Consider the following 23,611-nt stretch of genomic DNA (forward strand, 5'->3'; position numbering starts at 1 on the left):
CCCAATCGAACCATTTGGGATTTAAATAGTTTCCCCCAACTACTCAATGGATTACGATCGCATTTAGGACTTACATTTGTGGTTCCCAGAGGATGAATCCTCATCTTCTTTATGAGTATCTGACTTTTTCCTCTAGGACCCACAGTGAGGTTTGAAGATTCTTAACAACTCTTTAGTGGATTAACGAAAGATTCAGTAGTGACACTGATGTTGTGTTCAGGATTAAGAGGTTAGAGTTTTCATCTACAACCATCATCAGATCCACATTTTATTGAGCCCAATATTTATAGCAAATATCTTCAAAATCAAAACATAACATCCAAATGTAGCACGCCAAGATCCAATATTACAAGCAAGCCAGGACTGTAAATGTTATACCTGCTGAGCATCAGCAACTTACTATGCATAGTGTCTTTATGTGTGATATTATTGTTGAGCAATATTTACTTTACTATGTGTGCCAGGACTAGAGGTGAATGCCACCACGACAAACAAAACTGTCATTCCATTTTTTTGAAAGAGGCAAGAAGCCAAAGATAAATGAAAGTGATAGAGTTATATTAATTACCAGTCAAAGAAAACAGGGATGGAAATGTACTGTATAACCGTCTCAAGAAGTCACAGTATCCAGGCAACCATCTGTCAACCATACATACCTGTCAAAAATAGCGCTGTCTCTTTAAGAAAGACGGTAGTCTGGAGTTGTTGCGTGGCTGTGGATGTGTGCCTCTGAACTGAGGGCATGTTGCAACTATAAAGTAAAAATAAAGATGAAGCTTTGTCTTGCTGTTTGTTTTGGAGTTGCAATGGATGCATGTTTTAGACTAACATCAAAAAAAAAATAATAATTCAATGGCACGCGATCTACAGTAGGCTACCTGTAGTATGCTACTGCAGGTGGCAGTTATCGCGAGGCTAGTGACAGAGCTCAGATTGGGAATATTTTTATTTTATTTTTTTTACTCCGCCCGGGCCCGGGGTATTATTATTTTTTAATAACGCATGTTAAAATACGGGAGATTTACGGGAAAATACTAATACGGGAGAACGGCGGGAAAGAAGGGTAAAATACGGGACTTTCCCGGCCAAAACGGGATACTTGACAGGTATGCAACCATAACGCTTTCCCTTACAGTAAAACCAGCAAGCCCGCTGCAGAAGAAACATCTAATCTTTCATGTGAGTGACGAGATCAAAGTCCAACCAGGGTCAAAGTAAAATGCGGTGCTCTGCTTTATGTGGGGTAAAGATAATGCTGACAGAAACGACACACATTGCATCATAGTATTTAGTTACTGGATTGATATTTGAAGTGTTTTATTTGGGTGTTTATCGCTAGAGTATAAATGGATGTTTTATATTGTTACAATGCAATAATGTCAAGTGTAAGTCGTGGATATGCACGGGAAACCTACACAGACCGTGCCTTTAGATGCAGTTAAATGAACTGTATATTTATATCTCGCCCTTATTCTACAAATTCACACACACGAGGAAAATAATTCAGGTATTTCTTGCGTTTTTATTTTTAAGCGTCATGTGGTTTACCGTGACTGGTCTGAGAATTTCTCCATATCTTTTCTTGTAACTAAAACTACACTTCAAATCTGAACACTTCAAAGCCAGAGCTAAGGGTCAAACTCTCAACAAAACAGAATGACTAATGTATTTTAGTGTACAATTACACTAGTTAAACAGTGGAGGAATTTGGAATCCTCTTTAACAACCAATATTTCTGTCGTGCAAATAATGACCTAAATGGGCAACAGATATCCCAATATTGTTGATAGCAATAAAAGGATTTACTGTATAACAGAAGAGTTTTTTGTTTTTTTTAAACGATATGGACTGAAAGCAAAACACACAGATTACATTTAAATGCAAACACCGTTTCAGACATTCACTTTCATCCGATCTGCACACACCACCCCATCGGATGACAAATATTTTGGTTGTAAAAAAATAAAGCTTGCAAGGTACAGGGAGATGTTCAAATCCTAAACACTACCTTTTATTGTGTCTTTGAAATTCTTGCTAAAGCTTTGCTGCGGGAGCTTAAACACGGGCAACAGATTTGCCGGGTTTTGAGCAAAGCATTTGTACAGGCCAGCTGATGTATTTGTATGGACGTTGAGCATGTTGTCTGATATGTGAAAATCTTTTTCTTCACAGAAATTATGAAGAAAAAAACAGCTCTGGGTAACTTAGAAATGGTGTCGTCAGATGCTTTATCAAGAAGACCATGCTTTGGCTCCACATTAAAATATATGCTGTAATATATTGATGGACAGACTGCATTTTCACAGGCTTTGTGGTACACATTGCTCAAGCTCAACAAGAACCACCATAAGCATACATCTAGCCTAAAAGCAGGCCTGAGCATCACACACGGGCTGTCTAACAGTCTGGATTGCAAGCCCAACCAGGTGACATTTAATTGATGCACAAGTATTTAATAGATGAAAGGAGAAGCAGAACGTGTGACCAAGTTAAGTAACTGCAGATGTGTGACACAGCAAATTCTCCCTTCAGTCCTTCCTTTGGTAAGAGTTAGCAGTTCCTGCTGACCGCTAGGAGGAGGACAAAACACCTATTAGTTCTTCCTCATCGTTTTCTCCTGTACCTTCTGCCGGACTGTCGCATGTGGCCATGAGTCCCAGGCCGAGCTCTGCAAGCTCCTCACAGCTCATGTCAGTCGTCACCATAATCTTAGTCTCCAAGCGGTTACACAGAGTCCTGTAAGAGGGCAACGGGTATCCAATCTCTCTCAGGTACTCGTAGCCCTTGGTGCCGACTGCACAGCGGATCTTTCGGGCCTTCAGGATTGTCTCTGGAGACCAGACGGCGCGACGGGAGCGCTTGGTGAGGGACAGGGCCCTGATCTGGTCCTCGTAGAGGAAGTTCTGGAGGCCCTTCTCAATCCGGTCGAGCCGATACAGACGCTTCTTCATCTCCTCAGCCTGATAGAGTCAGAAAAGAAGACTGTTTGCTAGGGCTACATTTTTTTTTTCTATTCTGTTTTGATGATTTTCTTTCTCAGTATTATTAGATCACACACACAAAACCAAGGTTCTATTCAGACCCCGTTTTAATCACAAGTATTCAGCTTTAAAGTACCGGTGCATTCAAATGCATCTCAACATATATCTATGTACAAATGCTTCAGATTATAGCTCTGTATGCAAATATATACCAACATCTTTTGGGGCAGAATATTGTAACAGCTGCTGTCTCTGATGGAACGCTACATAATGCTGTTAGAACCACAAAGAACGCTGCTTGCTGTGTGTGCCTCATGACTTGGAGACGTAGGCAGTTGTAAAGTACTCCGAAAGTACGCACATATATTAAGTTATCATTTATTTATTGATCTCTGTCCTGCCGTCCATTATTTTAGAGACCTGCACAAAGTTATAACTTGGACCCTGGAAACTTCTATATGCAGGGCTAACATACTACTGAGCTGTTTGGAGCACGGAAAAAAATGGTAATAAAAGATTTCAAAAAATACGTAGTTATAATCAACAATAATGGAATTTGTTAATCCATGCTTAGATTTTGTTTTTGGTTTTGCTATTAACTGCGACAAGGACTAAATATTTGAAAAGGCTCTTAGCACTAATAAACATACGTCCCTTCCAGTGCTTTCTTTCCTTTTCAGGCGGTCATGCAAAGTAGTGGTTGTGTGTTTTTCTTCTGAATGAATAAGGCAAATTCTTATTCTTCTGCTTATGCAGGAGCACCCGTTGAGTACGTGCTCCTTAAGTTGACTCAGGAAGCACAGCGTGTTCATACTGCTGAAAAAATGTGGTCATATGCAGCCGAGGCCTCCTCCAAATGTGGTCTGAGTAATCACATCTGAAATGCGTCCTGGGTCTGTTCACGCCTGTACTTTAAGCTGACCACTCCAGATCTGATTACTCAGGACGCATTCAAATTACCAGGTGTGCACCACCACCAGCTGACATACCTCCTTCTGCAGCCTTGTAGTGTGCTGTATCTCCTGCTCCAATTGTTTCTTGAGGAGATAACATTGCGAGCAGGGCGGCTGGTCATCAGCTGTCCTGTCTGCATCCTCCTCCTCCATGCCGGGCAGAGGGTTGCGTCGAGCATAGCCATGGTCCCCAAAATTCAGCTCCTTCTCCACTGGACACAAAAAGAAATCGCCTTTGCCTTAATACAATTTAGATGGTTTGCTCTTCTTCTTTTACTTTACTCCATTTAGTGCTGAGCAGTTTCAACTGTTCTTTTTTTGTTGGCACTGGCTCCCTACAAGGGGCTGATGAAGACTCAGTCTTTTGGTAAATGTGTAGACCGCCACACATGTCCCAGAACAAGCCCATCAATTTTTAATATGAAATGTAAGCAGAGACATGGGCCAGCTTGCATCTCAATAAACAACAACTTGGTTCATTAACTATTCAGAGAAACAGAAACTAACATTTGACCCGGGTTCTTATGGTTGAAAATACAAATTAGGCTTTACATTCAAATACCTGGTTCAGGTTTCAGCGGTAGCAGGGTGTATGGGGTGGTGACTGCAGGGTAAAGAGGGTCTCCAAAACTGAACAGAGTGGGGATGGCATTGGGCTTCAGCTTCTTTCCTCCTGCTGGAGACCTGGCTATTTCCTCAAACTGACTCTGCTCAAAATGGTCCTGGAAACAAGAGCAAGTGCAATGCAGACAAAATCATGAACAGACTAACTTTGGATGTGACAAAACACGGAAGTTGACTTGTAATTAAGAGATCATGAACTAGATTTTATTTTTAGGTCTAATTCTTTAGGATTAATTTGTTGTCTATGTATTTGTGCTTTAATAAACTAGTGTTGGAATAGATGAAACCGCTACCTGTTTGCGAACTTACCTGACAGAGTCTGGAGTGAGGAGTTGGTTCAAAGTCACGTCGACAGTTCACCACCCATTTCTTCTTCCGTACAGGGTCTTTGGGGAACCTGAACAACTGCTTGCCTATACTCGTTGAATTGGAGCAGTTTGGAGCGGAGCAGCCGCCCATTTCACACAGTTAAAACAAGCTGCAAAGCTAAATTTAGCAAACGTTAAGTTAGCTTGGCTGGCAATGGAGCTCAGCTAGAGCGTTTGCTCATTATTATTAGCCAACTACTTACGAGAGTGTAAAAGCAAGAAAAAGTTACACTGGCATTAAATGTTAACTCGTGGAAACCAGAGTTTTGTCCTTCGGATTTTTGACACAGAATATTATGGAAACAACTTGTAACACTTCATCACGGATAAGATATTTCTGACTTTGTTTGAGCCAAAATGGCGCACCTCTTCTCGGTGGTTAAGGGTAGTGACGTACTGTTTAGATGTGTCTGTCGTAAACGCCTGTTTGAAATGTTTATTTTTAAACCCCCAAACTGTCAAAAAATTATACCACAACATAAAAGCACATCATGATTACATATATACACGTACTGAGTCATTAGTTTTTTTTAAAGCGTTCAGCAGATAACACTCTTTGTTTTCAATCATGCAGCACCCAGACTGCTATAGCTTTTTTCCTGTCTCAGGACCCATAAGCACGTTGAAATGTTTACGGTTTAGTCGCTGCTAACAGTTTACACGGCTAAATAGTCGAAACATATCATTCTTATTTTTAAGTGATTGTTAAAGACCTCTATAACAACAAGCAATGTTTTCGCTTTAAGTAGCAGATTATGGGAACAATTTAGTTAGCTAAAGTAGGCAACGTTTAAGTTAGCTGTCGTTAACTTTGCAGAAAACCTTTTAGCCGCGAAATTCAGAAGAAAAATGACAGCTTCACTGGTGGTTCCTGTCATTGATGTCCAAAATGACAATTTTAAAGAGCTTTGGCCTGCTATGGTCGTGGCTATTAAGACATCGGCCTTCATTGCACTTGACACTGTAAGTGCAGTAAAAGTATTTGTGTTTCTGTGTGTCTGCCCAGAGTGTGCATGCCTTAAATTGTCATGCTTTTCAAGGCCTTGTCTTATGGAAAATGTATTTTTGGATTTAATGTTTTAATAGTCTAATAAAGAGTCACAATCCTGTGTTTTAGGAGCTGAGTGGTCTTGGAAACAGGAAGTCCTTGCTGGCCGAGTGAGTAACGCAGATTAAGCTGAAGTAGTGTGAACAGTTTGTTGAGCAAGATACTGTGGATCAATACATGTGCTTTAGAGTCAGTGACATGCCTTCTCTAGTCCCCTGACGCTTGCTGTCTTATTTCAGATCTATAGAGGACAGATATAAAGCTATATGCCATGCTGCACGCTCTCGTTCCATCCTCTCCTTGGGAATTGCCTGTTACAAGAAACTGGACAACAAGGTACAGCAAGACATATATTTAACACTTGCGCAACGCTTGTTTTGTGTATATGGCCATATGTGTATGGCCGTATGCTGTTTATGTACAGGGATGCATATTTGGAAGGTCTCACACATATTTGGATGTTAGGCTTGTGAGGTTTGTCATGTTGTCATCTCTTACCCAGACTGCAGACACATACCTGGTCCAGGTGTATAACCTCACCCTGCTGTGTTCAGAGGAGTATATCATAGAGCCCCAGTCCGTCCAGTTCCTGGTGCAGCACGGGTTTGACTTTAACAAACAGTACGGCCACGGGATCCCTTACTGCAAGGGTAATAATAAGGTGAGGATGCCTCTGTGCTGCTGTGTGTTCTACATTGTGTTCTGAGTTGTCCCACTGTCTTCACTACCTGCCGTTGACCTTTTGTGATTCCCTCGTACCTGTTCTAACATAAATCAGACTACTACAAGGTTCAATAGGCCTTCCTCAGCTGCTATTGGATTTCTAACTGTTCATTATCTCTTCTGTGTTTTTTGAAAGGGTGGATCAGATGACCGTGGTGTCCACATCCGGGCGTTGTTCACTGAACTGCTGCGTGCCAGGAAACCGCTGGTGCTACACAACGGACTCATCGACATGGCCTTCCTTTACCAGGTTTACATTCTAATACCTCCAGTTTCATTACTGAGATATTAAATGTTTTTCTCATATTGAGTTACAGCACTGAATACTGTTTTACATGTGTTAAATAATGAGCCCTCAAAGTTATATAATTTAACCATATATGGTGATCTAGCATGTTAATATCAAACCATAATGGACTTTAGTTTGTTGATTCTTGGATTCAAGTGTTTATTATCAGCTGTGGTAAAAACATAAGCGTGTTCATGGGGTCAACAAGCCTCATAATTAAATTTTTCTATTGGCTTTATGCTTTTGTCGTGGCAAGCTGCATAATTTTTAATGACTATGTTTGTATGGGAGTTGATTTTGTCTCTTTTTCTACCAGAGTTTTTATGCTCATCTGCCCGAGCGCCTGGCCACCTTCACAGCGGACCTGTCTGAGATGTTCCCTGCTGGCATTTATGACACCAAATATGTCACTGAATTTGAGCTCAGACTCACTGCCTCCTATCTAGAGTACGCTTATAAAAAATGGTAAGTGCTGGATTATTCGGTAGTGCTGCTTTTGGACAATTGTTTGCGAATCTGCAGTCTTAGCTCTTCTGGTTTCCCTTTTTGAACGCAGATACAGCATGCTGTCACCTGCTGGTACAGACAGTTGTTTCTATATCATTTTGTAGGCTGTAGTCTTTGTGAGGCGATCTCTGTGGCTGGGACACATGCAACGTTATTGTTTTTTTTTTGTCTGCACTTGTTCTTTGACTGGGATTTTTTTTTTGTGTCAGAAACATAAAATATTTCTCCAAGTCACAAATAAAGTGGTTTGAATAGAATTAAATACACACGCCAACAATGGTGGCCATCTTGGTAGGCAACAACGTAGGTCCACCGCTCTGTTGGAAACTATTCATGCTCCAGCAAAGATAATCCGGGCCAGTCAAATCATTTCGGGCGGGCTTTATGCGGTGATAGACAGAAGAGTCACAGCAACGTAGTTAAACACATGATCACCATGGAGTAGAGTTTATTTACAACCAAATGTCTGTTGTAAAATATATTGACAGTGCAACAACGCTGTAATAACGGTATAAAGTTATAAACAGTTGACACAGATCAAGGCATTTATCAAGACACCTTAATGTCTCATACTTTATTGATCTGATTGACTGTAGGACTATCCAGTTGCACGCATCTCTGTATCAGTTGAAAACATGCCCCATAACGAAATCCAAATGGAATTTTACCAGACTCACACTCGACAGGCTACTGCAGGAATATCAACCAAGCTTTAAAATGATGTGACGGTGTTGTAACCAGTCAGAAAGGCCATTTTTGTTTCGTCTTATCATGTTCTCTTCCTTCCAGTAAACTTGATAACAGTCGCAATGTGACCTCTGAAGCACCCGGACCTCATGTTCACATCGAGTTCTGTCAGTACGCTGGTCACATGTCCACCTATGTGGACTATAAAGTGTGTCCAGCTGTAGCCTCTGCTGAGGGACAGACTGACATCTGCCAGCGCTTCTCTGTAAGTGTCAGTCGGACATTTTCAGTTTTCCTAAACTTTCCTGAAATAAAGTATTGTTGCCTAAACTGTTGTGTTTGTTCTTTTGTCTGACAGGCATTTGGTTGGTGTCCAAATGGCACCCAGTGTCCACTATCCCATGACACAGACCATATCATCCTCCAGGATGAGAAAAGCAAAGTGGACAAGAGGAAAAAGAGGAAAAGACAGAGGGAGAAGAAGACAGTTAAAGGAGAAGTAGCAGATCCCTCCTCTGTCTTAGATGGTGCCCCAGATAACAAAAAAGTCTACATGGAAGTGGACCCAGAAGAAACACCAAGCGACCAGCAAACGACGACTGCTGAGGTATGCCCGGACAGTGTGCCACTAAAAGACAGGGATGGAAACTCCCAACAAAATGAGGGCTTGAAAACTGAGGGTAACGGAATGTGTGAAGACAACACAGACTCCAGAAACTCTACAACAACAGCTTCAGCTAACGATGACACAAACATAAATGATGGTGTAGAAAGTAGTACAGGAGGAGGAGGGAGAGAAATGGTAGGCGTCCAGTCAGCTGACACTGATGCTCAGAAGAAGAAGGCTGACGCAGGAACACATCGGGCTGGGTTTGACGCCTTTATGACAGGATACATCTTTGCCTACTCATCCACTCTGGTCAAGAAAGAGGTTGGATCAGCAGTAGAGGAGGTAGAGGACAAGAACGAGGAGCCGTCATGGCTTCCTACCTGTCTCAATAAGGTCTATCTCAGTGGCAAGGCAACTCCTCTCAATGTGGTTAAAAGCACTTTCTCTAAGTCGTCAAAGGCCCACATGCAGAAGATGGAGATGGTGTGGGGTGGAAGAATCTAGTGTGCACACTTGCACTCAGCACAGTAAGCAAATTCAAGAGCAGTTTCACAAGTTATTTTTTGTCAATGGCAGCAACCTGTCTCTATAGACAGCGGTTAATCTGACTTTGAGATGGATCGTTCTGTTTGACTTTCATAAAACCTGCTGACCTAAGTGATCCACTGACCTTTCGTCTGGTGACCTACTGGCTTCACATTTGAGTTTTTTAGTGATATATCTTAATAACCATCAGCTGGATTGCTGTAAATTCACAGCAATCCAGAAACCAAACAGTCCAAAAACAAAACACAAAACTCTGCAGTGTTTAGGTACTGACACAATGAGCAGCATGGTTGTCTGTCGACATTCTTGGAGTCTGAGGGAAATTCTACGACTTTTGTTTAAGGGAGATGAAGCAGCCTGTTACGATTAGTTCATTAAAAGAAAATTAATTGGCAGCTATTTTTACATTGTGTTAATTATTGATATAATACTTTTATCAAAATGCCCAACATTTGGACATTTGGAAAATTTATCATTGTTTTAAGAAGTAAACTGTTCATATGGTTTAATTAAGAAAGAAGAAACAGATTATTTGATAATGAAAAACTTTGCAGCCCTACTTCCAAGAAAACTGATTGTGTTAACAGTACAGGTATCATGTTACATCACATCTGGAATTTTGTGTTATGCCCTGATTCTGGTGGAAAATTAAAAAGAGCTCTTTACAAATGAATTCTTTTGTCTTTATTTTATCATCTGACTTTGTTTGAAAGAATAGGAACTATACCTTCATTTAACCAGTGAAATGCACACAGGTTAATACACAATAACACAATACAATGTGATTAGACAGTCCAAAGTATGATGCCATATAGAATGACTGTTCAGACATGGGCATATTTTATATTATTCATTCATCAAATCTAGGGTTGCAAAATTCTGGGAATTTTCAAAGTTGGAAACTTTCCATGGGAATTAACGGGAATATATGGGAATTAACGGGAATTAACGGGAATAAACAGGAATAAATAAGAAATTTACAAAATTGAAGGTTGTCCCTTAACAGGGAACTTAAATATAGTTGGGGGGAATATATTGTAGCATAGTCTTGGCTAAAACAACCAGATTTAATGCAAGTACACTCCTCAATCACATGCACACAGCACACTGCTTACTGCAGGGCTATTGAGGCCACGCCCCCTACATACACTGTGCATTCCTCCATCACATGCACAGGTGATTTCTTGAAGCCTGGAGGCCACACTTTTGAGCTCAAAGCACAAGACTATTGAAGCCACACATTTGAGCCCGCGGACTATATAAAGTCAAGTAAGTTTTGATAATATCACGGGGTAAATATATTTGATCTATAACGTTATTAATGATTAACTTGCAAATATTAAATAAAAATGTATTAATACAGTAGCTAACTATCTGGTAAGTTAGGTGCTAAATGAAAGCTATTTTTCATTTCACTGACCATTTAAGAGGCTAGCTAATTATGGTGGTAGCTACCTCAAATTTGATGCTGTTTCTTCTGACTCCTGCAAGACGGTTTTCTGTAACCATACAAGAATTTATACATCAATTGTCAAATATTTTGAAGACCATTCCAGTTGTTTAGCCAACTATATTTAAACTATATTTATGCCATGTTTGCTTATGACAAAAAATATTTACATTTATGTTTGGATATGATAGTTTGTTTAAATTACCCCCAATTTCCAGTTAATTCCCATAAATTCCCAATAATTCCCATAATTCCCATAATTCCCATGGAAAGTTTCTAATTTGGAATATTTCCAAAATTCCCCAGTTTAACTTCCCATGGAAAGTTTCTGGAAGTTTACCGGAAATTTACCGGAAATTGTCCACCCCTTTGCAACCCTAATCAAATCTGAAGGACCCAGTCACAAATTTAATGCGTGCCAGAGCAGTATCAACCATGCTGCTTTATGAAGCTACTTTTGCACAGTGGTATGTCGATGTGCAGTTTCAATGCACTCATGTTCAGTGTTTGATTAAGTGGTTGACATAAGTCTTGCAGATATTTAGGAATTAAGCAAAGCAAATTGAAATTCTGATCTAAAATTTATCAATAGACCAAATATTTATCACCAAATAGATTTCTATTGAGCCCTTTGGGGATGTAGACACATAAACCAAAGTTCATGGCAATCCATCCAATAGTGGAGAGGAAATTATCCACTTTGTTTCTGTAATAGTAGTTTTCAGTTAAAATGTTGCACAGATTCTGATGAAATTCCTGATGTAGCAAGCTGACACTTGACTGGTTAACGTAGAAAGCAACTGAAGTGAAGTCTTGAACTTTAGAGGGTTTGTTCTCAGTAACTTCATGACCTCTCTTTTTTAGCGAATTGTATTTTAGAATCGCAATTTTTCATCCATCCAACATTTTGTTTGTCTTTTAGCAATGTTAGATGTGTGTGATGAAGAAAGCGTTATTTTAGTTAGTCTACCAAACTGAAAGTGATGCTTAATTACAAACAGAAGTAATGGTGGTGCAGGACTATCATATTGTTAAGTATATGCCAATTCTGGTGAATTAACAGGGTAGAGGATATCACAGACCTCATGTTAAGCTGTTGATGTTTACAGTGGTTTAGCTTTTGACCAGGCAATCCACTTGTTGCAGAGACACAGGAACTTAATCAGACAGAAGCAGGTCTTTTGGTGTAGCTTGAATACACAATGGGACATTGTCTTTCAATACCTACTGTGGTCCCCTGTATGAAATGAGTTGGAACCTTGATGGTCTGAAATGAGACTTTCAGATCACAACTGCTTATATGTTTGCATGCAGCCCCTGACTTCACTTCACATTTAGTGTCTTGGCAGCTCTGTGGAGGTTCTTTGTTATTGTTCCTGGTCAGTTTGTAATATTGGCGTGTTATCAAGTTTGTTCAGATATAAATTAGGTTGTCAAAACACCAAAGACTCACACTTGTATACCAGCGACTCCAGTGTTCTGCAGAATAAAATGACTAATTTTGTCAGTGACGTGTGATTTTTTTCCACTTGGAACAGGATGGCCCTGTGATAGACTGGCGACCTGTCCAGGGTGTACCCGGCCTCTCGCCCAGTGACAGCTGGGATAGGCTCCAGCACCTCCTGCGACCCTTCACAGGACAAGCGGTTAGAGAAGATGAATGCATGAATGGAACAGGATGTCTGGTGGCAACACAGTAATAATATTATGAATAAGGCATACCATCTGATATCGATTTTGAGCAGGCCTTGTTTTAATTGGTCTGTCAGTACTCCTGTCTGATTCTCCAAACTGAGGTCGTGTTGACCTCCATCTACTCTGATGCATAAGTACCTCATTCAACTCCTGTTCACAGAAACCAAACTATCCCTGTAATACCACACGTGGCGACAATCCAACAGTTCTGTTTGGAGCCTTCTTGATGTTATATAACAGCAAGGCTTCAAACCATTCAGACCTGTTTGCTCACAAGCTCTGGCCAGTGTCTGTTTTATTATGCAATTTATTTTCCCTAATTGTTCGCCAGACTTGGTGGACTCCAACAAAGGCTTTCTATTAGTGCTAACAGCCCATCTTTGGAAAGAGAGAAACACTGCCTGGTTCTTCTGAATATTCACTCTTTACTTTCAAAACGCACCCCTGAGTTAACCAGATTTGATCAGGAATAAAAAAAAACAACAGATTTGAACATTTTCTGAAAGTTATTTATCTTGTATGAAAACTCCAAGGTAACTTGTGTTAGTTACTATAAGGTTGCCACCAGCACACTGAAGACAAATCTTCTGTCAATAGGCTCAGATATAAGGGTCTTTGAATGCAACTGGGTAAAAACTGTGTATTTTTTGTTAGGATTGAAAAATAATATTTGAATTAAGTTTTATCTAACAATTTGCAAATACCTTTTTTTTTTTTTTATTGTAGGCGTTATTTAAAGACAAAGGGTATTTTTTAAAAATCTGTTTAGTATGCCAAGAAGTCAAGAGCCCAAGTTGAAAGAAACAATGTCTACTATCATACACCAGGGGGCGATAATGAAACATATCTTGAGGCTGTTCCACGATACAAAGAAGAAGAAGTCCTCCGGCGGGGGGGGGCGGTGTTGTACCAGTGACAGTTGAGACATCATACAGTGTTCATCTCATTCAGACCTCTGCTGTTGGGGTTCTGTCCGTTTTTTTTTTTAACAACGGCCAAATGTGTCATACTTTAACGGCAGACAACGACAGCTGATACTCTTTGCGTTCAGAAATGGCAGCCGAGGAAATAGACTACAACATCGTGTTTCCAGATGCAGGGATATCGGGTGAGCATCATTTCATTGTACTGAACGTTCATGCCTCGGCTAGCTTAGCCTGCGTGCTAACTCCCGTCTTACAAAGACGCCCTCGAAAATGTTGTTCCGCTAACTGTTAGCTTAGCTTGTTGAGTTAGTTTAGCTTAGCTCGCCGTCAGTGCTCTGCTAACTCGCCGTTGTATCGTCTGCCTTGTTTTCAGAGAGACACTGGCAGGGGACAAAGGAGCCGGTTGTGATACTGCTGGGCTGGGCTGGCTGCAAAGACAAGCACCTCTCCAAATACAGCTCCATCTACAATGAACAGGTTAAAAAAAAAAAAAAAACTGCATAGTAAAATCAACAAGCTGCTCTGCTGTCTGTTGGTGACTTACGGACCTGCCAGACAAATGTTGATGTCCATTACTCTCATCGTCATTCATGGTTTCTCTCACTGTTTCCTTCACTTTCAGGGATGTGTCACCATCCGCTACACAGCCCCCTTAAAGACGGTCTTCATCTCCGAGTCATTTGGCTACAAGGAGCTGAGAAGTACAGCCCTCAAGTTGCTGGAGATCCTCTTCGACTATGAGGTGGAGAACAGTCCTATTTTCTTTCACATATTCAGTAACGGTGGCTTCATGCTGTACCGTTACATTGTAGAGCTGTTGCACAATGACAAACAGTTCAGTTCATTGTATTTGATAGGGGCCGTAGTGGACAGTGCCCCCGGCAGTGGGAATGTCCGCGGGGCCCTGCGAGCACTGACGGCCACCTTGGGGCCAAAAATAAGTCCTGTTTTGCGGTACGTCTTCCTAGCTGTCTTCGCGGTGACTGTTTTCCTCTTGCGAGTCGTGTTGTACCCCTTGACCAAGTACATCCACAAGAACCACTACGACGCCGTGCGGGACAGCCCGCCCGCCTGGCCTCATTTCTACCTATACTCCAAAGCTGACCAGGTGATCAGGCACAAGGACGTCGAGGTCTTCGTGGAGTCTCTGAGGCTGAAAGGCGTCCCCGTGGACAGTTTTGATTTTGGGTCCAGTCCTCACGTCGGTCATTTCCGGGATTTTCCTGAGCAGTACGCTCTCAAGTGCCGCAATTTCCTTGTTTCTTGCATGAAGGACCTGGAAGGGACTGAAATAAAAAGGAGACAACGTGTTCAAAGTCAATGAAACTTGGGAAGTATCTCAGATTGAGAGATTTCACCAGGTAGTCTTTTCACTAATGTGCTTTTGATGAAAAGAAGATCAAACTACTTAGTTTTTACCGCAATGGTCAGGAAGATCAGCCAGAAAATGGGAGGTTTTCTGCAGTTTCACTGCTGAACTACATCAGGGTGGATGTTTTCCAATCCTGGTGCGTGCACTTAATAGGAAGGTTCCACAAATGGGGTCTAGATCTACTGCTCATATAGGTCCAGTGTGTAGGATTTTGTGGTAGCAGATTGTGACCAACTGAATACCCCTTGGCTCACTGTACTCTGGCAAGCATGAAGATGAAGTTAAAAGTGCAAAATCACCTCTAGAGGCTAGAGTCACTGTTTGGTTTGTCTGGTCTGAGCTGCTATGGAAACATGGTGGTGCAAAGATTTGAACCGTGGCAAAGGGTTCAATCCATGATAACAAACACACAGTGATTCTTATTTTCAGGTTATTATATACCAGTATTACACTCCTAAATTTCTACTCCTCCTGCACACTGGACCTTTTATCTGTATGTCTTTAAGACCCTCCATGACACACTGTAACTCACATGCTGCTGAAGCGTGTGACATAAAGGCTTAACCCTGCCTACTCAAATGTTTTTGCCACCTTCATGGACCACATAAAACTATATCATAATAAAAAAAAATATAAACAGTTGCTGTACACTGGAAAATTGGGACTTTAGGATAATATTTAGTATTTAATATTGCTGTGAAATGTGATGCATCGTAGGTTAGTAGTAGTGACTAAAACTGATGAAACTGGTTAATCTCTATCTTCTATTTATGAAATTTAATATATGTCTCATCGTTTTAATTTTATGATTGGTTATTGATTAAATTAAGTACGTATAATGAAGGCAACGGTCAAATATTTTAATTGACTGACTTGTTTTCTTCACTAAAAACTTCTTAGTTCCCTGTTCAAAAAGTTTAGAATCCTCTGCCCTGATATGTGAAGTCAAGGTGTGTTTAGTTCAAGGACGAAGCTGATTGACAATGAATGTATATGTATATGTCCAGCACAGCGGATGTGTTCTTTTTAACTGATGTGCCTTCAATAAACCAGAATGCTCATTTAAAAAAACAAACACAATCGTCAGCCTCATTAATTCCACATCCAGTGTGATGGTTTTGATGCCTTAACACTGGAGTCATTCATAACATGCAAGTGAAGGGACACGGCTGTAATCAGGATGTAATGCTCTACCTGTGTGTGGTTTTGTCTGTGATGTCTTTATGGTTGTTGTAGAACAGTAGAAGTAATTCCTGATAGTTTGACCTTTGCTCACATGTTTGTGAAATCACCACCTAAAGTGGCAAGACTTGGCTAATGTGTGAGCTTTTCTTCAGGGATGGGTAAATTCATTTTCTTAGCAGTTGTTCCAGAACGAAATTTAAATTTAAAAATTTGCAAAGCATTACATCTCAACCTCGACTCTCGAAGATTTGGACAGAAGTAGCTGAGTGAAGTGTAATCCTGTTCAAATTCTTTTCTTTTAAATTGTTCATTAGCTCCCCCTAGTGGCCCGGTGGTCGTATTGTCAGAAACTCAACCAACACAGGCCAGCACGATTTGTGCTGCTGATTATTATTATTATTTATATATTTTTTTTTATTTATTGTCTTAATCAGAGGAAGTCTATGGTAAATGGACTTCTGTTTTATATAGATATTGCATGTTTCTACCTACTGGTAGGTTTTACAGTCACAAAGACACATCAAACCATCCATTCACACAAGCGCATCCATTCACTGATAGGAGTAACTCAGAGTTCAGTGTCTTGCTCAAGGACACTCTGGCATGTGGTCAATACATTGGGAATCATGGTTTGTGGTTTGAGTCTCTAGTTTCTGGATAATCCGCTCTACCTTCTTTGCCACAATGGCAATAATGTTTTTTTTTTACAGGTAATGAGGGGTGTTCCCTTCATCTTGCTCACTTACTGAGCAGAAGGCCTCACTACTTTACTAAACTTCATCACTTATCTCACTGAAGGGAGGACATCAAGTGAAATCCAGCTATTTCACCCGCTCTCGCATCACCAGACGTCAGGGGCTGTTTGAGGAGCGTGGCTCCGAGATGGTCCAGCAGGGATGGTTATTGAATGACTGCGACATGTCAGATTTGACATTTGGAAAGAGCGAGTGGTTGGCATTTGTCTGCGCGCCAGGCCTGGCCCTGGCACTTCATGTATCATGAGGAGCTGCTCGGAGGAAAGTTTACATATCGGCACAGACAGATGAACATCGCTTGCTGGAGTGCACTGGAGATGGGCTGCTGTGATCCTGCTCTGGGGCCTTCGGTGACGTACGAGGTCCTCAATGGGTGAATCAAAATGCTACGCAAATGCTGTTATCTGGATACACATCAGCACCAATCACACACTATTATTATTGTTATTATATTTTATGATACGATTGAGGATTAAAATCATCTTGGCAGTAGTAGAAGTATTCCACTCAAAAGTTCACATGTATTTGATGCAACCTACTTATTATGCAATATAAATATCTACATATATGAGAATGTACTGAAAGTATAATAACAATAGTAACTATGCAACTATGCAACTGCATTACTGATTTGAGTGTAATGTGAAAACATTCATTCATTCATCTTCTGTAACCTGTGAAGGGGGGGCTTGAGCCTATCCCAGCTGGCATTGGGCGAGAGGCGGGGTTCACCCTGGACAGGTCTCCAGTCTATCACAGGGCTAACACAGAGAGACAGACAACCATTCACACTCACACCTTCGGCCAATTTAGAATCACCAGTTAACCTAACAAGCATGTCTTTGGACGGTGGGAGGAAGCTGGAGTACTTGGAGAGAACCCACGCAGACACAGGGAGAACATGCAAACTCCACACAGAAAGGCCCAGTCGGCCCATGGATTCAAACCCGGAACCTTCTTGCTGTGAGGTATCAGTGCTAACCACTGTGAAAACAAATAATTGAAAATGAATGACCATATATTGATGGATAGTTTATCACAAAGCACCATATGAGCTGATGTTTTCCTTATTAAAACCTTTATAGAGAATATAAGTTTGTTACTTAAAAGTGATTTAAAGAAATACATTAACAGCTGGTTAAATTCTACATATATGACGACCAATCCTCACAATATGTATGAGCATAATACACTCACTTACCAGGTCATTATGTACACTATACAGTGCATGCTAATATGACAGTAGTGCACTGACTCACCCTTCATGATGGTTATTTGTGTAGCACGTTTCAAATCAACATTACAAAGTGCTTCACAAAAACGTAAAAATCTGCAATTTTAAAAACAGGCGCACACAACAAAGTCAATAAAAAAGAAGCACAGTTAAAAGAACAACAATAAAACACAACACAATAGTTAGAAACTTAATTAAAATCTCAATTGAAACTCACTTAGAGCTTGAGTAAAAACCCATACAAAAGTATGTTTTAAAAGAGATCACAGAGGTTAGAATGCATTCGTTTTCACACGTGTACCTAATGAACTGGCAGGTGAGCGACCCCTGCACCATGTTCCATCCGGACAGTGGCTCTGATGTTCCTGTAGAGGGCAGCATTGACTCACAGTTCTCAAATCTGGCAACTTGTCGCCGAGGCCTCAGCCGTGCATCAAGCTGACTGCGATCATGTTCAGCACTGGATTTTTTTTTCTCTTCGCTCCTGAGGGATAAACGCTGTGAAACATTACCTTCCGAAGCTATTTCTGTTCACCCCTTCGCTGCCTTGGATTGGAAAAAGAACGGAAAGTTGGTGCGCTCCGTTTGCGCACCAAGAAACAACTTCTGCGACGTTTAGCTTCACTAAAATCTTGCCTCCTCTTTTCTTGTCATTTTCACTTGAGAAAGAACACAAATCCCCACTTTCAGATGAAAAGACCCTCTTCAGTTTAAGGGTGGGGGATAAAGGCAAGAAAATAGAATAGCTGGGAGCGAGTGGATAAGAGGAAACACGTCATAACACTCCCCCCTCTCTTTCAGGAACGCACTGAAAGAAGAAATTACCCCATGGAAGTTAATGAAGTCTCACAAGTTGATGAGGGGAAAATTGCGGCGAAGAGGGGTCAGCGCTTTCTCTTTAGCCTTTCCCTCTTCCGCGGAAAATGGCTGCGGTCAAGATCCATACTTTTAGAGGACGCCAGAGCACTCCAACGCAGAGATGGAGTGAGAGAGATGAGGGGCAGAGCACCGAGATTAATGGTATTAAGTGGTAGCACTTGGCAATGCGGTAACATATCGTCTATGTTCTCTATTCTGGCCTGATAGTTTCATGGACCTTGGCTTTGCGCGTCGACTTTTAGCTGTGATTTACAGGATTCAAATAATCTGGGGGGCTTTTCATCATCCCCAGACCTGCGAGCACCTTCAGCGCGGATTCACATCATTGCCCAGATAGAAATCTGGGAATGCAATCAGACGCCTTAAAACAGGCTAACGTTTCCCCTTCTGCTCTTTTTCTTTTTTGGATTATCATGCAAAAGCCAAAAGACTGAACTTTGTCTCAGAAATCTGCAACCGTTTTCCTCCGGTTTAATGTCACCCCGGATCGCAGAGGAATGTTTGTATTTATGTACATGTTGACATTTTGGATGCTGCCCCGTGAACCCCCCTTTCTAGATCATTGGATGGGGATGTGCTGTATTTTATCTGACAGGAACACACACACACACACAGTCTCAGATATGATCCATTGGCAAATCGCTGTGCCTTCCTCTCTGTTGATTTGGACTGATTTTGTATAATGTTTGACATTTTGATTTTACGTCTGACATACTGTGATTTTCTGGCCGATGATAACAACGCGTGGGGAATTTCCCTTTAAACAGTGGGCAGTGACACAAAACAAGAAAAATGCAGCCTTTTCAATAAAGGGAGCACGCGCTTATGTTCCCGAATTGATTTATTTTTCTCATCCATGTTTTGTATTAATTTCCCTCCCCTTGTTATTGCACCCTTTTCCCCCCCTCACACTCATCCACGATCACATCCACTCAGGTGCGCCACGCTGCCTTTTCCACGCGACGCACACTGCGCCGGAACCTCGCTTTTCCCTCTGGCTCCACGGGAACAGCCTTGTGATCAAGTTGAGCGGGGCGCCGACGGAGAAGTCACTCGAGTCACCCTCTCTTCCCTCTAATGAGCAAAGTGTCCCGTGGAAGCCAAGTCCGAGACAGCGTGGGAGCTCCAACTCTCGCACGCACACACACACACACGCACATGCGAGTAGATGCGTCATGAGCGCGCACAAACACCTTCAATGGGATGAAATCCAGGGGATCAGGACCAAAGTCCCGTCTGCCTTTGAGTAACTTTAAAAGGTCTCATGGTGCGTGGATGGAAGAATGAGGAGAAAATAGACGCGTGTGTGTGTCAAGGTGCGTGTGTGCGCTTGGAGAGGAGAATCGGCTTGTTGGACCAGACAGGGAGCCGTCATCAAAATCTCCCCTGGTCTATCTCAGCCCCTCAGCCCTCTACTTAAGACCAAAAGAGGTGAAAAAAAGCGATGGAATGTTAGATAAAGAGAGAGAAAAAGACAGGGGGACACAGAGGGAGCGGAAGATGGAGAGTGAGAGGAACAGCAGTGTAGAAACCCCTCAGCGTGTGTGCAGCCTCTCTCCCATCGTGTGCTGCAGCGGGCTGCCTCTCTCAGCCTATTCAAAGCGAATGTGTGTTAGTGGAGGAGTGTGTGTGCGGGCGCGTGTGTGCGTGTGTGTGTGTGTGCTTTTTCACAGATGTCCTTGAACAGAACCCCCTCGGCTCTGCGGATCCCTGCTGCCACTGGAGAACATTTGACAAGCAGCAGGCTCTTGTTAGAGCGCTGTCAAATTAAAGGTGTGTATGTGTGTGTGTAGGTCTGAGAAAGTGGGTGTGCGTGCGTGTGTGTGTGTGCGTGTGTGTGTGTGTTTCAGAGGCTCTATTCAGAGCCCTGTCAAATTAAAACTACCAAACAAACTGTGCGTGTCACACAGACAGGCCAAGTCCCCGTGTATGATGGCAGTGGTAGGCCTAGGGCTGCTTTGTCTGTGTTTGTTTGTGAGGTGGGTTGAATATCCGTGTATGTGTGTGCGTGTGCATATGTGTAAGAAAAAAAAAAAAGACTTGGGATTTTGCAGCAGGCATCTTCTTTTTTTTTTTTTTTTACATGCATCTTTCGCTTGTTTGCAATAAACAAATCCCCCCTCCCCATACATTGTTGTGGAAGAATAATCTGATGAGGAGTGTCTAAAAGTGAAACACGTACTGTCACACAGTTCAGTTCAAAAAAAGACAACCATTTATGAAACACTGAAATAGATACAATGACTATCAGATGATTCACGGTGATAAAAAAAAAAAAAAAAGACAAAGGAAGGGATACTGCAGCTCTCCTGCAGTTAGTGGGCAGACACAGATGTATATGCAGGCAGTCTTTATGTATGGCCTCTGCATCATTTATAGGATATCCAGCTGTGTGTGTGTGTGTGTTGGTGTGTGTGGGGGCTTTACATGCTCTTTGAACAATTGCACGGGGCAAAATATTCACACAAGGCGAAAACAAATATCCTCCAAAGTGAAATGCTTTGGTGGGGTTGCCTTTAAGATTAGGTTTAATTTAGATTTAGATTCGATTTAATTTGGAATGGAGACCCCACAATTATGTTTATTTTTTTCATACATATGTTTTTCATTTGACTGTCGGGCCTTCCAAAATATTTCAGACAATGATGGTATCAGTTAGACTGCTTGCGATAGGCATAGGGTGCTGGCTACATCATGATTTGAGTTTGTGCATATATCTAAAGTAACCACAGCCAGGGCTGAGATACATTAATAAATAATGACTTAACAGACAGTATGTGTGGGCTTTCAGTGCATGATAGACTTTACAACTTGTTCCAAAATTTGTATTTTTTGTCTTTCCCCAGGACACCATGTCATGATGCGCACGCAACTAACAGCACTGTTTGTGGTACTGATGGAGCAGTAAGTAGCCATCCATTAGAGACAGCAGCTGTTACAATATACTATTTTTCCCCAAACGATGTCAGTGTTTATTTATTTTAACTACAATACTTTTTTTTTTCTTGACAAGGCCAGTTAGTGGTGCTAAAACATTTATAGAAAGTGCTTAGATACAACATTAATAAAAAGTCAGGCAAATGATCAAACTGAGGTATCAGATTCCTAAAAGTTGAATTCACATGGAATGATGATTCACATGAAATCACACAAAAAGATCTCCACAGACAGGCCACATCTGGACTGATTGGCTCAGCCTAGCATAAAGACTTGAAGCAAGGAGGGACACTTAGCCGAGCCAAGCCAAGCCGAGGAACGTTTTGAGCACACATTAGGATGCAATGTGAGTTTTACAGGTGCTGGTAAGACTGTTTCATTGGATGCTCAATATAGCTACATATACACTAACTGGCCAGTTCATTAGGTACATTAGTGAAAACGAATGCATTCCAATATAACAGTCCTGCACTGTCTTTTAAGCTTTGTGAAGGTTATGGTTTTCAGCATTTGGTCAGGTGAGAGAGCTGTTGACGCAAATGTGTTTTCCTTTTAGAGGCTGTGCTGTGTAGTACTATTCCATTGTATTGCTTCTAATATTTTGGCAGCTCCATTTTGGACAGCGGGCTAGGCTAAATAACAGAAACATTTTAATTAAATCTAGTGTAACAGCGCCACAAACTACACCCTTCAAAATGATCCTCCGGTTAAATCACTACCTTTTTTACTCGGTTTCAACATCAGCTGAACATTGGAACAGACGTTAAGGGGGATTTAGTGCAGGACTGTTGTATTAAAGTGCATTTGTTTTCAGATCAACTGGCAAGTGAGTGTATAGCGTACAGATATGAAAGCGGTATTGATCTTCCTTCGGCAAGGAGGCAACGGAGTGTATTTCAAACATAATTTCAGCAATGTATTTTAGAGGTCACAACAGAAGCCAAACAGATCTGAAATCAGCTTGAGGGCTAGACTCTAGGGAGCGTGGGTAAGGAGTAAAGTCAGCCATGTAGTGGTGAAAGCAAATGGATCGGACCAACTTTACCAGTATAGTACAGGTTGCATGTTGTAATGGCGGTACACTAGAGAAGCTGTGTTAGTGCTTTAACTCCATTAGCAAAATGTTATGATTTATGCAGTTGCTGGCAGACTAATATCTTTAGAAGTTTTTTCCCCTTTATCTTGTAACTGGGGAGCCGATTCATCTTAAAGAGTGATGAGGGGAGGTTGCTCTCTATGCAAAACGCATTAAAGCTAAATGAGGAGTCTATTACTCAAATCTGGCTGATAATCCGTTAGCTAAAGACCCCTGGCCGCTAACTAAGTAGATTAAGATATGTCATTGCCACCCCGACCAGGCTGACAATAGTACACCTACTTATGTTCTCTCACACACACATACACTTAAAAACACCTTGCTGAGCTGGTTGTATACCGCCACAGTTCTGCTTGGCATTCTCCCCACACACACATCTGGACAAAGTACTGGTCACTTAATCCCGTACTTCCTCCAAGCACACGTGTGCAGAGGCGCACACACAATCCACCCCCCTGCCACTTATCTACATACAGTGTCTCCTTGCCAGCTCACTTCATAGAATTAATTCTATCTCCTCCGCCCCTCTCTGTTGTGCTGCTTGTGTGTGCGAGGGTGTGTGTGAGCAATGCACAGGGGACTCATGAGGAGGCCGTGTTTGTATGAACATGGACAATTCATCATGGCTTGATTAACATAGAAGATTTTATCTCCCCTTTCTCCCTCTCCCCCTCTCTCACCCTCTGCTTGATGGTCCTGTGGTGATAATTACAAATAATTTATTCTTACTGGTTAATTAACCAAGC

At 41.6% G+C, this 23,611-nt stretch overlaps 3 protein-coding genes across 3 annotated transcripts; 2 read left to right on the forward strand and 1 right to left on the reverse strand.

Annotated features, from left to right (window-relative positions):
* Positions 1 to 669: 669 nt before the first annotated feature.
* On the reverse strand, positions 670 to 5,292 carry LOC311489192 (uncharacterized protein). Its single transcript, XM_084546144.1, has 4 exons — positions 4,868 to 5,292; positions 4,497 to 4,656; positions 3,971 to 4,146; positions 670 to 2,960 (listed from the first exon to the last, which is right to left on the reverse strand). The coding sequence occupies exons 1-4, from the start codon at positions 5,015 to 5,017 to the stop codon at positions 2,571 to 2,573; spliced, it is 876 nt and encodes a 291-aa protein (XP_084402270.1). The 5' UTR covers positions 5,018 to 5,292; the 3' UTR covers positions 670 to 2,570.
* A 330-nt stretch (positions 5,293 to 5,622) lies between these two features.
* toe1 (target of EGR1, exonuclease) lies at positions 5,623 to 10,171 on the forward strand. Its single transcript, XM_084546143.1, has 8 exons — positions 5,623 to 5,889; positions 6,044 to 6,084; positions 6,214 to 6,310; positions 6,477 to 6,635; positions 6,834 to 6,947; positions 7,303 to 7,451; positions 8,283 to 8,445; positions 8,539 to 10,171. The coding sequence occupies exons 1-8, from the start codon at positions 5,776 to 5,778 to the stop codon at positions 9,292 to 9,294; spliced, it is 1,593 nt and encodes a 530-aa protein (XP_084402269.1). The 5' UTR covers positions 5,623 to 5,775; the 3' UTR covers positions 9,295 to 10,171.
* Positions 10,172 to 13,306: 3,135 nt separating this feature from the next.
* On the forward strand, positions 13,307 to 16,052 carry tmem53 (transmembrane protein 53). Its single transcript, XM_084546755.1, has 3 exons — positions 13,307 to 13,589; positions 13,781 to 13,884; positions 14,030 to 16,052. The coding sequence occupies exons 1-3, from the start codon at positions 13,535 to 13,537 to the stop codon at positions 14,729 to 14,731; spliced, it is 861 nt and encodes a 286-aa protein (XP_084402881.1). The 5' UTR covers positions 13,307 to 13,534; the 3' UTR covers positions 14,732 to 16,052.
* Positions 16,053 to 23,611: the final 7,559 nt, after the last annotated feature.

This window comes from Chelon labrosus (assembly GCF_963514085.1).
Source record: "Chelon labrosus genome assembly, chromosome: 6".
Taxonomy (NCBI): domain Eukaryota; kingdom Metazoa; phylum Chordata; class Actinopteri; order Mugiliformes; family Mugilidae; genus Chelon; species Chelon labrosus.